This window comes from Panthera pardus, unplaced genomic scaffold (assembly GCF_024362965.1).
Source record: "Panthera pardus isolate Hobbes unplaced genomic scaffold, ASM2436296v1 HiC_scaffold_2, whole genome shotgun sequence".
NCBI classification, from domain to species: Eukaryota; Metazoa; Chordata; class Mammalia; order Carnivora; family Felidae; genus Panthera; species Panthera pardus.
This window is the reverse complement of record NW_026526765.1, coordinates 106,571,160-106,586,230: the sequence shown is the minus strand read 5'-3', so window position 1 is coordinate 106,586,230 and position 15,071 is coordinate 106,571,160. Positions and strand designations below refer to the sequence as shown.

General features: G+C 36.7%; 1 protein-coding gene across 7 annotated transcripts in view; it reads right to left on the bottom strand.

Moving 5' to 3' along the window:
• The window catches only part of ADAMTS6 (ADAM metallopeptidase with thrombospondin type 1 motif 6), a 305,077-nt gene that overhangs the window by 26,358 nt on the left and 263,648 nt on the right, over nt 1-15,071 (bottom strand). For all 7 annotated transcript variants that reach the window (XR_002071347.2, XM_019414343.2, XM_019414344.2 and 4 more), the window contains 2 exons: nt 12,202-12,331; nt 2,121-2,325 (listed from right to left, as the gene is read on the bottom strand). Coding sequence is in view for 6 of the 7 variants with exons in the window: in XM_019414343.2 (XP_019269888.1) it covers nt 2,121-2,325; nt 12,202-12,331 (335 nt within the window). In the remaining variant the exon portion in view is untranslated. The remainder of the gene's footprint in view (nt 1-2,120; nt 2,326-12,201; nt 12,332-15,071) is intronic.

The window sequence follows — 15,071 nt, the reverse complement described above, 5'->3', positions numbered from 1 at the left end:
CCTCTTCTTCATCCTACTTTAACGTCATGATCTTTATGTTTCTGTTCAGTTGTTTCAAAAATATTCTCTGAATTAGTAACTGAATAAATAACTATCTTGTTATCAGGAATATCTTCTCCAGTTTCCCTATTCTCTTCCTATTTCATATCCCATACGCCAACATACAGTTTAGCTCCCATCAACTAAAAAGCTTTTCTTTTTTTTAAAGTTTATTTATTTATTTTGAGAGAGAGAGAGAGAGGGTGAGAGAGAGAGAGGGAGGGAGAGAGCAGGGGAGGGACAGAGAGGGAGAGAGAGAATCCATGCAGTCTCTGCCCTATCAGCACAGGGCCTGACATGGGACTCGAACTCACAAACTGTGAGATCATGCCTTGAGCCCAAATCAAGAGTCCAATGCTTAACCAACTCAGCCACTCAGGTGCCCCAATGAAAAAGCTTTCTGATCGCACTCTAAGCTATTCTGACCTTCTTAGCTCTAAATTTCTATATCATTTATACATGTATACCTCACAATCCACCATTTTATTAAACACTGTCTAAAGTTATTCTTTATTTTCTTCACAAATATTTACTTTTCCAAGCTTATAGGATTCCTTTGTATTGCTCATAGTGCCTATTCCAGTGTGTTTACTTGGTACTAAATTATACTTAGGGACTTGACCTGAAACCCTAAAACTGTTGAAGCCAATCATCAGGCCTCCCAGTATGATTTTCCAATAATAAATTTGTCATCATTTTCAATGACTACTTATGAACTTCTGTGAGGGTCTTGGGCACTGAAATGCAGGTACAATAATTTTCAACATATGTAGAACTCTACAGAATATCTATTCTTTATCAGTCAATTTTATCTTCCAAATCAATTTAGGAGTTAATCCACTCACTTCTAGGGAACAGAAGAGTTCACACTGTTTTCCATAACCACTCACCACGAGTATCTCTACATTTGATTGAAACACAAAAGTTAGGTAGGCAGATGTAATTACTGAAGCTGGAGTACGTCCAGGAAACTTGGGAGAACACTCCCAATTCCCACCAAAGATTCCATAGATAACTACAACTAGTCAGAATCTCCATTTCCATGTACCATCCTAAACACAGCCCCTCTTTTAGGCTCAGGTCTCTACCAAATTAAGGCCACTCCAGCAGTAAGATTCACAGGGGGAAAAGTTACAACCAGGGGTTCCTAAAGAACAATGTATGTTTTCTGTTTATTTAATTTTTTTTTTTTTTTTTTTTTTTTTTTTACAAACTTATGAGGTCTACAGGAAATACCCAAAGCAAGTACCACAATGTTTCCAGCAGGAAATGCATCCTGTTTTGCTAACTTGGAAGAATGGCCTTTAGTTATGTAGCCAGGTACTTATTCTTTTTAATATTAACCAACATTACAGAAGATTTCAACCCTTCTTTGGGAAATGTGGAGAATGATACGGTGTTTCCGTTTATATGTCTCATGAAGAACGAGCAGTCAAGAATTAACTCTACCCCTTTCCTCATTTTTCATAAGGCAATTATTCTGAGCTCTATGGATTATTTTAGGCTCTTTTATATACATGTAAGGCAGAAAAACATTATCTTAGTCTCCCTCACTGATCATGTAAGCAGAGGTTAATGATAAAAGCTGAATTGGACTTTGTATATTACAACCTCAACTCCATGTTTCTTCCCCAGATGCAACAGAAGGAATTAAAATATACTTAGATATATAATAAGTGATAAAAAATTGATAAATATTCAAATGTATGAATTATGTAGTTAGGCTGCAACATGACTTGGGAAAAAAGATTTATCACTAATTCTGAGCTTATTTGCTGCTCAAGAATAGCAAAGGAAGAGAAAAACCACTTATGTGAGTACTCATTATTCTATTCTTTCCAATTCACTTTAGGTTGATTTTTAATCAAACTGATGTCTAGTTTCTCACTGATTTCCCTGACCCAGAAAAACCTTACTTCCTGACCAGGAGCAGTGAAATATAACAGGGCCAAATTTACTGTTAGGCAGTCCTTAACTTGCTGAGTTCTAAGGTGCTCACAAGCTCAGGTGTCCTCACTATTAAATGCTCTGGTATTGATTAGTTAAGACATCTCAAAACATACAGCCTCAGATTTCCTTACTTCTGACCAGTCCAAAGCCACCCACTGAGGTGGACATGACTGGTTGTTGCAGGACTCTATTTCAATAGGCCGGTGTGTTAAACAGCCGCTGTAGTCCAGTGTCTCCTCCTCTGAAGGTCCAATCTTCCTGATGCAGAGCACTGCCCTTGTGCGCATTCCACCGTCACAAGTCTTGCTACACTCCAACCAATCCCCAATGAACCACCTGCAGCAAAAAGTGGAAGAAACACAGAAAAACATTTCCTCAGTACAGCCGGAGATTTTCGTCAATGGACTACACTCTCTCCCTAAAACAGCTGACATTTCAGTGTTGGTTGAGGTGACAAATGACAAATGGAAGAGCTGCTAAGGAAAAGAGAATACACTGTCAGCTGCCTTCCAAAGTGTAGTGTCTGGGCTCTGAAACAGGCAGAGCCTGGTCCAAACAAGTAATGCACCATATGTTTTTAACCACATTGATACTTCCCCTTTTCTAAATTAATTTTTTAAGGGAGAAGGCAAGTGGGGGAGAGGGGTGGGGGGCGGATAGAGAGAAAATCTTAACCAGGTTCCATGCTCAGCACAGAGCCCATTGTGGGGCTTGATCCCATGGTGCTGGGATCATGACCTGAGAAGAAGTCAAGAGCTGGATGCTCAACCAACTGACTCACCCAGGTGCCCCTCTAAACTAATTTTTAAGATAAAGATAACAATATAAATATAAATTGTGAGACTGTGATGAAGATTAAATAAAGTAATAAATATGAAGCTTCCAGTCATGTGCTGCTTAAGTGTTTAACAACTGGCTCTTTATGGAGGGCAGCGATCTCGATTTGTTGAATTTACCAATTTTGTGGGGTGAATAACTCACTAACGCCAATTTCAACCTACATCCCTGGCATGTTGAACACAAGAAGAAGATACGCTAATAATAGGATTTCAGGAGCCAGGGCTAGCTTGCTTTAGCATACCACTGAAAGCTTCTAACATTGTGTCTAAACACAACAAACAAGAAACAGCAGCTTTATTTATTATCACATTGAAGCAGGTTCTCCTACAATCAAGAATTTAGTGCTAAAACCACATTAAAGGAGCTAGGGATTTGTTTTTTGATTTCCAGATGAAGGTCAGGCTCTGCAGAAGATAGAAGGCCTTTATTATGCTTATGGGGCAGAGAAAGCCTGAAGATATACAAGTCTTTAAAAACCTGCACCAAGAGCAGAGCCTGAGTCAGCTCTGTGAAAACATAGAGATCCCTTGTTGTGACCCCTTTATTCCTGAAAACAGCATCTATGCAACTAATGGGGGAAGAAACTGAAATAACAAAACGAACATGTTTCACGTTGGCAAGTAAACCACTCTTTTTTCCCTGAAGTCATAAATGAACTTTTATAGATGTAATTTTAGGGTGTGTATGTGTGTCCATGTATGTATGTATGTGTAATACGTCTACAGAACTCACTCTTTTAGGCACATTATTTGGTCCAAAGATGTGAATCAAGATACAAATTAGACCAATGAGAATTTGGCTTTAGAATTTTTATACCTCCACTAGAGCAAAAAAAGCCCTTTCCCTTCTCGTCACAAAGGTGCATAAAGCTGTAAGAGCTGCTGGTGGCCATGCACCCTGTCAAGGGGAATTAGCTGATGTGAAAAAATAGAGGAGCTAGAGGGCCCTGGTGCTGTTTCAGTCCTGGATTCTAGCCATTCCTAAAGCTAGATCCATGGTTGCCCTTCCCCCAGTTTTGTTAAGTAAACCAACAAATCCTCTTCTGTGCAGAAAATAGCTGAAGTTGAAGTTGTATTATTTCCAACCAGAGTGTTGATTAATATACTATTGCATTTAATTTAATAAATATATGTTGAATGCCTACTATACTCAAGGAATCACACTTTGTTTTGTAGAAGAAAGTAAGGTTCGTGTCACGAAAATAGTTATCCAAAGTCATGAAAAGAGCAATGTTGAAACTAGGACTAGATCCCCCAGCAGTTACTATTTCCATTGAATTTAATTTTTAACCCTGCTAAGTAGTAGGATCTAGGTCAGAAGCATGAAGTCACTAGTCATTTTCATCCATCCATGATTATAAATCATACAACTATCCTCACAGGATATGCTAATGCTCTTGGGTAAGAGACCATCCGGAGGGAAGAGTGTGAGCTTATGTGATTGCGCCAGTTTTGTATGTGGAGGATAGTACTTTAGTGAAGTCAGAATACTAGTTTCCAAATTTGAGCCTGTAGTTAGCCAAATGAGCAACCATGGCCTTTGTCCCTTACAGAGTGGAAAACCAGTATTTAGAAATATGGCGATTAACCAGTTTCTAAAACTTAAAATACATCTTTCCAAAACTTAAACACTTTCAACCTAAAATTCATTTAAGTAACAATAATTTAATCCTGAGAATCTGATATTAATGGGTTTTTTTCTAAGTTATTTTCCAGAGGAGACTTAAAGCAATTTTCATATTCTTTCCATTTTGTTTTCCACAGATGAACATGATCCCAAGTTGTTAGTACCATTTTTGGTAAAGAGGAAAATGTGTACTGAGAATAATAACTTGCATGCCAGCCATAGTGAAACTCTGATTCAATTTGCAACAGTGATTTCATCACCAAGATTAGGGGATAAAACAGAAATGTGTATAACTCAGCCACAAAAAGTCCAGTCATACCACCTCCAGCCATGATCTCATTAGGTCTCATAATGTAAGAGGGATGGAGTCCTTCAAATTAAACACAGGTGCCCAGAGTAATAGCAGTGATTCAGGAGGTGTTGCTGTTCTTTGCTGCATGAGGTCAGGGCCACCTCCATCTTTTTATTCTTGGTCCTCTCTTTTATTGCCAACCATCTCTTAGTCTAGATGCATCAGTCGAGCATTTTATTTGGAATGTATGAAAGTAAAAGTATTAACCACCCTCCCAATTTCCCTTCTGACTCGAACTCTGATTTCAGTCCCGGTTGCATCTTTATTGCTCACCAAATCATCCCTTCCCATGTCTCTCCACAGGATTAAATCACACCCTAGTTATTTAACTTGTTTTGCAATTTTGCCACTGCATCCACTCATCTCATTTTCTCTATTCCCCTGTCCAGTTTAAGACATATGGCTTCTTTCACCTTCACTCTCCCCATTGCATTTGACCCTCTGATGACCTTCTACCCATTTCTCCTTTTTTCCTCCTCTAGATTTTGTGGTAGAAAACACAAAAATTCTCTCTGGAAATGTCAACTGCTGAATTGTTATAGTCTGAACAATACCAGGGATGCTTCTTTCTGAGCTCTTCCCAACACCCAGGGATCAAATTGTCTACATTTTCACAAGTGTCTTCATATCCATTGGACACTAACAACTAGTGGGATTCATGTTCAACTGTCTGAAATAAGAATGGTGTGGTGCCATCTGTGTAATCTTGACCTACAGTGTCTGTGTATTAATAGGACAAACAATATATTATGGGGGGGCAGAGGGAATAAGAGAGACACTATAAAATATGTTCACAAACCTAGGTTAATTGGAATATTTTTGAAGCAAGAACCAATCATAAAACTAGAATATTATTTTTGCTTTTTAACTTAAAGGGAAATGGCAGAGCATATGAAAATAAACTGATATTTGATGTTTAGATTAAAAGAGAGACGGAGAGAAAGAGATTTCCCAGCCTTTGTCCCAGAGTCCAGCATCTACTTATCAACTCTTCTCATAAACACAACATAGCAAAATTAAAAAAAATTCATAATCTGACAATAACATCTTTACTCAAAGAGAGATTCAAATATGTAACCCATTAACTACTTACTAGGATACTAGAACTTTACTATATTTTAAAACAGGTTAAAAAAAATCTAAACATTAAGTTGGTAAAAAGAAAATCTGCTCATTACTCAACTAACTGGAAAGTAAAACTAATACTAAGCATAAATCTCTATGCCCTAAACATTTCACAGGTGAGATTTTTCTAAATTAAAAAAAAAAAAATGAAGGGGTGCCTGGGTGGCTCAGTCAGTTAAGCATCTGACTTCGGCTCAGGTCATGATCTCGCAGTTTGTGAGTTCAAGTCCCACGTCGGGCTCTGTGCTGAGAGCTCAGGGTCTGGAGTCTGCTTCGGATTCTGTGTCTCCCTGTCTCTCCGCCCCTCCCCTGCTCGCACTCTGTCTCTGTCTGTCTCTCTCAAAAATAAATAAACATTAAAAACAATTTTAAATAAAACCTAACCCGCAAGTAAAAATTTCTCCGCAGTGCAAGCATCCTTTAGCACTTTTGTTAAAAATTCTTTTTTTTTACTTAACATATCCTTAACTAGAGTTATTTTCATACATATTTATCCGATTAGATTGTCCTCAGGCAAGTGAGCCATTCTTCTGAAAGCATAGAGCCTTTCACATTGCAGTTGCTTAAAAAATGTTTTCTTAACTCATGGTCACAGTATTATCACAATGTATAATACTCTATTGTTTTCACCCCTCTGATTTTTACAACTTTAAAAACTAAAGTGTCATACAGGAATAATATTCAATATCCAAGAATTCTTCACAGGAGGCCATATATAGAAACATTCTTGCTAGAGAGAGATAGCATGGTGAAAACTGAACTCTTGGCCATTCTCTTTGGATTCCAACTCAGCATTACTTCCTTTTCTCATGATTGGGGCACTAGCTTCCTATCAGTCATGGACTTTAATATCAACCCCTCCCTTTTCCTTTTCCAATTATTTAAGACTTTGTCAGGAATCCCACCATGTTCACTCAGTGCCTCTGGAATTCTTATTTTCTTCCTGTCCCTGGTCACCTCACCATCTTGATTACTATACTCTTTCTCACAAAAGAGTTGCTGCTATGAGCACATTAACTTTTCCCAGCAAGGTTTCCTCTACCCTTTAAGTTTTTCCAAATAAACACTATTAATATTTCTCTACCAATGCATCTTTCATCTATTCTTCCTAGCCCCCTGTCATTTTTTTTTATAAAACACAAAGATAAATCTTATTGCCCTCTAGTTTTCCATACCCTGCTTATAAAGTCTTCAATATGAATAAAAGACATTGGAAACATTTTATTAGTTAAAAAGATAATTTCTCATTTAAAAAAATACTATTTAGGGGCACCTGGGTGGCTCAGTCAGTCCAACTCGTGATTTTGGCTCAGGTCATAATCTCATAGTTTCGTGAGCTCGAGACCCATGTCAGGCTCTGTCCTGACTCTGCAGAGTCAGCTTGGGATTCTCTGTCTCTCTGCCCCTCCCCAGATCATGCTCTCTCTGTCCCTCTCAAAATAAATAAATAAACTTAAAAAATACCATTTAGCGGGGTGCCTGGGTGACTCAGTTGATTAAGTGTCTGACTCTTGATTTAGACTCAGGTCATGACCTCATGGTTTGTGAGACTGAGCCCCACACTGGGCTCTGCACTGACAGCATGGAGCCTGCTTGTGATTCTCTCTCTTCCCCTTTCTCTGTCCCTCACCTGCTCGTGCACTCTCTCTCTCTCTCTCTCAAAATAAATAAACTTTTAAAAAATTAATATATAAATAAATTTACTGAATCTCATAAAAAATACCATTGAGGATGTTAAATTAATAGTATTCAGAATTTGAGATTTTTAAAAATATTTATTTATTTTGAGAGAGAAAGAGAGCACGTGCACATGTGAGCATACACATGCATGTGCACAAGTGGAGGAGGGGCAGAGAGAGAATCCCAAGCAGGCTCTTTGATGTCAGCTCAGAGTCCAACACAGGGACTTGATCTCACAAACCTTGAGATCACAACCCGAGCCAAAATCAAGAGTCAGACACTTAACTGACTGAGCCACGCAGGTACCCTGGTACTTGGAATTTGAAAACAAATACAGATCCTTTCCTCAAAATAGGCAAGTATATTTCAAATAAAGTTTACATTTAATTTTTTTTAATTAAAAAAAATTTTTTTAATTTATTTTTTAGACAGAGATAGAGCATGAGCAGGGGAGGGGCAAAGAGAGAGGGAGACACAGAATCCGAAACAGACTCCAGGCTCTGAGCTGTCAGCACAGAGCCCAACGTGGGGCTCAAACTCACAGACCATGAGATCATGACCTGAGCTGAAGTCGGACGCCTAACCAACTGAGCCACCCAGGTGCCCCAAAGTTTACATTTAAAATAAAGAAGAGGGGCGCCTGGGTGACTTAGTTGGTTGAGGTCCAAGTCTTGATTTCAGCTTAGGTCATGATCCCAAGGTCGTGGCATCAAGCCCTGCATTGGACTATACTCTGAGCATGGAACCTTCTTGGGATTCTCTCTCCCTCTCCCTCTCTCTGCTCCTCCACTGCTTGCACTCACATGTACTCTCTCTCTCAAAACAATATATAAACTTTTTTTAAAAAAGAAACTTTGAAAGAAACTTTAAAAGTACATTCTTAGAGTGGATGAGGCCTTCCTAAACTATGAAAGAAATAAAAGTTTGATAGCTTTTCTATGTAATATTTTAAAACTTCTATAAGTAAAAATAGATAACAGCACCATAAAAATATGGAAAACATATGACAAACTCAGATAAAATATTTGGAACAAAGGTAAAAGACTAAATATCTTTAATACATTAAGAGTTACTAGAAATCAGTAACAAAATGAGAAACACTTCAATAGAAAAATGGGATAGGATAGGCCATGGATCAGAAAAGCAAAAATAAGTAATACAAATGGCAACCGTACATAATTTTTCAATGCTCATCCTTATCTGCAATCCAAGAAATACAAAATAAAACAACAGTTAGATACCGAGGCTTTTTTCTCTATAAAATAATCAAAGATTGTTTTTAAAACAATAATATCCAGTGTTGTGCAGTTCAGGGAAATGATGTTCTAAAATGCTCTTATTGGGAATATACATTCATATATTATTTCTGGAGAACAATCTGACAATGTTTCAAAGGCTAAAATATATTTCCATCTGAACAAGGAATTCTATTCCCATTCATTTAACATAACAGCATAATTATAGAGAGCAAAGTTTTAGTAGCAAAAAATGTTAATACTGTGGTATGTTAAGGGATCAAAAGCTAAGACACAGCCAAAGTTATTCAACAGTGGAAAACCAATTTAAGTAAACAGGGACATATCTACTGAATATTTTAGAAGATATTTAATGTTCAAAATATATTGAAAACTGACTACAAAGCAGCATAAATCATATCATACCATTTTGTTATACACATAAACAACAGAAAAACATAAACATAGAAAATGTAAACATAGAAAAAAGACTGAAATATATACATATATCAAAATATTAACAGTGGTAGTTTAAGTATTACAAGTATTTTTAATTTTCTTATTTTTACTTACCTGTGTTCTAAAATTTTCATGCTTTAATATGTACAACAAAAAACAAATATGATTATTACATCATATCTGAAAAAAAAAACTCATCTTCTTTCCTTTATTCCATACTCATTTAAAGTATTGTTGTGGGTGCCTGGGTAGCTAAGTCAGTTAAGCATCCAACTCTTGATTTCAGCTCAGGTCATGATCTCAGAGTTTTTGAGATTGAACCCCTATGTTGGGCTCTGCACTGACAGCGTGGAGACTGCTTGGGATTCTTTCTCTCCTCCCTTTCTGCCCCTCCCCTGCTCTCTCTCTCTCTCAAAATAAATAAATAAATTAATTAATTAATAAACAAAAAAACAAACGAAATTTTTAAAAAGTGTTATTGAATTCACTAGTCTTTCAATGATTTTTATCTCTAGAATACCAAGGTCTACTGGGAATTTTATGATATACGACAACCATTCTGAAGAATTGAGATTTTCTTTTTCATAGTCTCAATTCAAAGGAATAAAAAAGAAATTAAGAAGGAACTAAGAAAAATATGGACTAAGAAAGAGTAATATTTTAAGCTCTTTATATCTTTAGCTCTTTCTGAAAAGAAGTCGGCCTAAATTTTCTTTTTTCATATTCTCTTTATCTTTCTTTTTCCAATTCCATTCTCTTGTCTCCAAACTTAAAAAAAATATTATATAACTTTAGTGAAGTTAATAAATAACTTATAAAATAAATAACTTAAATTTATTTATTTATTTTGGGAGAGAGAGTGTGTACAAGAGAAAGTGCACAAGAAAGAGTGAGCGTGGGCACGCATAGGAGCTGGGGGGTGGGAGGAGGGCAGGGAGAGAGGAAGAGAGAGACAATCCCAAGTAGGCTCTGTGCTGTCAGCACTGAGCCCAATACAGGAGCTCAATCTCAAGAAACCTGAGATCATGACCTGAACCCAAAATCAAAGTCAGATGCTTAACCAAGTGAGCCACCCAGGTGCCTCAATAAATAAATTTATTTTAGAATTACAAAAGGAAAGGAAACTTAATTTTAATTATGTATGTTAATTTGAATGTCAATTATCTCTAACTATAAATATATATCATATAGATTATATATTATAGTTATTACATCGATCTATATTATATATATAACATAGATAGATACATAGGCAGATAGATAAACAACTCCAATGTAATATCTAAACCCACAATACATGGGATGGAATGACAAACCACTGAAATCTCAAGGGGTGTTCGAATAGCATTTAAGCCTAAACAAATAAAAAAGCTGGAGCCAAAATAGAACAGGTGTGACCAGGACCACTCAGATGTCTTAAAAGGCCGATCAAATGTCAAACATAATACTCAAATTCCTGAATGTCAGGAAAGTAACTTGATGGGTTGAGAAGCACAATTACATGAAAATAATGTTGAAAGTTATAAGAAACATGGGAAGGGAAAAAATTTTGCCCATGGTTTTTAAGCAGTTTTTATAGTTTGTGTAGTTTCCCCACTTCTTTTGAGTTAAATTTATAACAATAATTGGCAGAAAAGAGAAAAAATTTTTAAAAATCAAATGTGTTTAGGTGTGCCTGGGTGGGTCAAGTCAGTTAAGAGTTCAACCTTGGCTCAGGTCATGATCTCATCTTGTGGGTTGGAGCCCCGCATCAGGCTGTGTGCTGACGGCTCAGAGCCTAGAGCCTGCTTTGGATTCTGTGTCTCCCTCTCTCTCTGCCCCTTCCCTGCTTGCATGCTGTTTCTCCCTCTCTCTCAAAAGTAAATAAACATTAAAAAAAAATCAAATATCTTTGGGGCGCCTGGGTGGCTTTGTCTTTTCTTATGTAATCATTGCCTTTTTTTTTTTTTTTTTTTTTTTTTAAAAGTAATCTCTGTACCCAATGTGGAGCTTGAACTCATGACCCTGAGATCAGGAGTTGCATGCTGTATAGGGGCACTTGGGTGGCTCAGTTGATTAAGCAACTGAATCTTGATTTCGGCTAAGGTCATGATCTCACAGTTTGAGCCCTGCATCAGGCTCTGCCCTGGGATTCTCTCTCTGCCTCTCTCCTACTTGCTCTCTCTCTCTCTCTCAAAATAAATAAATAAACATTAAAAAAAGAGTCTTGGGCCGGCTGGTTGGTTCAGTTGGTTGAGCATCCGACTTCGGCTCAAGTCATAATCTTGGGATTATGGACAATCTAATCGGATATCCCAAGTCAGATCTTGGGATCTTCTGTCCCTGGCTCTCTCTGCACCCCCCTTCTCTCTCTCTGCCCCTCCCCCACTCATGCACCCAATTGCACGTCCGCGCTCTCTCTCTCTCTCTCTCTCAAAACTAAACGTTAAAAAAAAAAGTCTTTAGGCCTTTAGGATAAATATCTGGAAAAGATAGGACTGCACACCAATCTAATGTGTTTTATTGAATTTAAGATACCATTATTCTATGTACCTAAATTAAGAAAGATAAAAATAATGACGATTTTTATTGTAAGTAACACACTATCAATTGCAAGATAAATCTCAATTTCCAAGATGTTAAAATGTGAAAAGATATGTGCCTTAGAATTGATGAAACATGATAATTTCTAGCACTGTGCCAGATCAACCTACTGAAGTTCCTGCTTTTAAGGATTAATAACTGAAACCTATGGATAGATAGAAATCTTAGCTCAGTGAAAGGGATATCAAAATCTACCCTCTGTGATGTTTTCTCCCCTTTTCATAACATGTGAATATGTTTCCAAATATGAGTAGCTAATGCTTTTCTCTTTGCACTTAAAAAAAATAATTCTCATTTCTTACTCTTACTTACTCAGGTGGGCAGGGCTCAGTGTTGCAGGCTCTTTGATTTTCAGGTGGCTTACTGTCAGGGTCACAGTAATTGTTCTGGACAATAGAGTTGTCGTCCAATCTTTTACAGACTGCCTCCTGTCTTTGGACACCTTGAGAAAAGGAGGACATCATTAATTGAAGAGTAGTTTACTTTCCAATAAGTTAGGTATGCATAGCTTTCCTCTGGGGAATCAACCTCACTGGATCGCTGCTGTCTTATCTGTTCCAGAAACACTTCACTGCTTCTCTAAAAAGGAGAGAAGTCCTGGTCATTATACTGCAATTTTAGGCAAAATTATTGTTCTCATATTTAGAAACATAACTGTTTTCAAGTTCAGAAAAGAAACTATTGGCAATTGTAAACAATTAATATTCCCATTTGTATATTCTTCTTCGTGCTTTCCTTAAAAAAAAAGAACAAAAACAAATCCCCCCCAACTTCATTTTCCCAAAATATAATCAAATAAAATGTATGAATATACATTTCAATGCAAAACAATGGCTGTACATCTATTTAAAAATAAAGCAATAGGGACAAATTTACTTTTTGATATTTTATAGGACAAATCCCATCAATTTAGTCTTTGTGAGGAACACATCACATTCACACATTTCATTCTTTTTCTTCCACTTATAGTTTTATTTCTCTAAAAGCCCACAAAGTCTAGAATTTAGAGATTGCAGTGGGCCCCTTTTTCACTCCAACCCATTAGTCTGTTTGCTTTAACATAGCTGGCCCCCTGTTGATTACACCATTGTCAAACAGATATATATATATTCCTTGAAATAGTAACTCAGTAGATTATTATCTTAGATTATTAGTCTATGTGACCTGTTTGTCACAGCTAAAAACACTCTCATTATAAAACTGTAAAATTCTAAGTATGTGTTTATTATTTATTGGCAAAGATATCCACCACAACTTGCTCACAATTCACAAAATACAAAGACACACACAGACACAATCTTATTTGTAAACATCCCTGGTGAGTAGACCTTATGCAGTCTCATTTTCTCTTTAGTGTCGAAGAATCTAAAGAAGCAAAGCTAGGTATACCAAGATACCAGAGAAAAAGTAAAACTAAAAACAATGCTATATATTTCAGATCATACAGAGGTCGCAGGTTACTCCTGGAATTGGAAATAAAAGCATAAACTATTCCCGACTCCCCGACCTCTTCTCTATAACCAGGTAAGCTAAATTACCCGCAAAGAGTTGTAAAAACAGCATTAGCAATATATCCAGGAAACCACAGCTTCACACCTAGCCAGACCCACATGAACCTACAGTTTTGCCTTTATTTTTTTTTCCAGTTGCTTTTAATAGCACCCTGAAGAAAAGACTTTAATCTCAAATTAGGGAAATCAATGTGAAATAAGATCATTCACTGAAGGAAATTGTCACCTGAAGAGTCATACACCAAATACTTGCCCCAAGATCCCTTTAAAAGTCGTGGAAATTTTGCAGGTGGAGGTGCCTCAGGCATCATGCAATTCAAACTTCTAACTAAACACGATAGGGAAATCTATGTCTCTGATCAGGAAAATTACCAAGTACTATACCCTCCGTGATGGTGGTGAGCAGTTGAAAAAGGTATATTTTACTGTTTGCAGTGACCCAAGGCTCTTACTAATCTCTTTCAGTAGGTTTTTTTTTTTTAGGTTTTCCTAAATTTAGGGGCCTAAAACGTAGCCAACAACTTACTGGCAAAATGTCTTAGAATATGTACTGTATTCATTCCCTCCTAACTCCTAGAATAGGCCAAATCTCAGTTTATGTGACAACAGTTTGGAATTTCTTAACTATTAAACTTTAGATTTTTGAGGGAGGAATGATTCACGTCAGGCATAGCTGTGATCCATTCACAGATGTTCCACAATATTCATCAGCTAGCTCCCCATTGTGTCATTCCAGTGGGCAGATAACTAAGTCCATGTGACCCACCTAGACAGAAATCTCCACCATTAGTCATAGGGTCAACTTCCAATTGCCACAGTTCTTCCACCCAGTTCAATATGTTGTTCCTATCAGGAAGAGTGGGGATTATTTTTATAAGTCATCATGGTTATTTTTTTCAAAGTCATTCAAATATGATTATACTTGGAGAGGGGGGACTCAAACCACCCACTTACACGGAGGACTTAAACAACTTTACCCAACTTTGATAATTATGTGTAATAATAAAAAAAAATCTGATTTGCAACAAGAAAGTTGTCATTCAATTTAATACCTTGGCTGGTTTTCAGAAAAGAATAAACGTTTTCAACACTACCAAATGGAACTGTTACTCTGCATCAGTGCCAGAAACATCAATTCAGTTTCTACAGGTTAAGAAAAAATTCTACTTCCTTTAAGTTAAGCCTAGAAATGTTGTGTGGTTATAATTATATTAGTTTTTAAAAGTAGCCATTAATGTAAAAGAAAGGCCTCTGCAATTTGAATCACAGGTTGAGACATTCGTTATTATAGGTGAAATTTATGTTTGATCTTAAGATACATTCTAGCCAAGTATGTTTCTTGAAAAAACTTAACTATATAACATTAATTGTTGAAAATGTGGAAAAGAAACAAACCACAAACAACAAAATAAAAAATATCCACAGTCTCATATCTTTGTTCTGGATCTTTATTTTTAAGGCTATTTTGCACTTTGGTGGGATCCAGTAATTCGTTTAAAATTACATAGTACACATACTAAACACGCCAGTTAAATGTGGTTGATAGGTCATTCATTCATGCATTCATTCATTCACTCATTCAACAGAGAATAGTTACTAAGTATAAGGAACTGTGCTTCTTAAGAGATATTGAACTAAGTGCTAACAATTACAAATTGACTTCATTTTGGT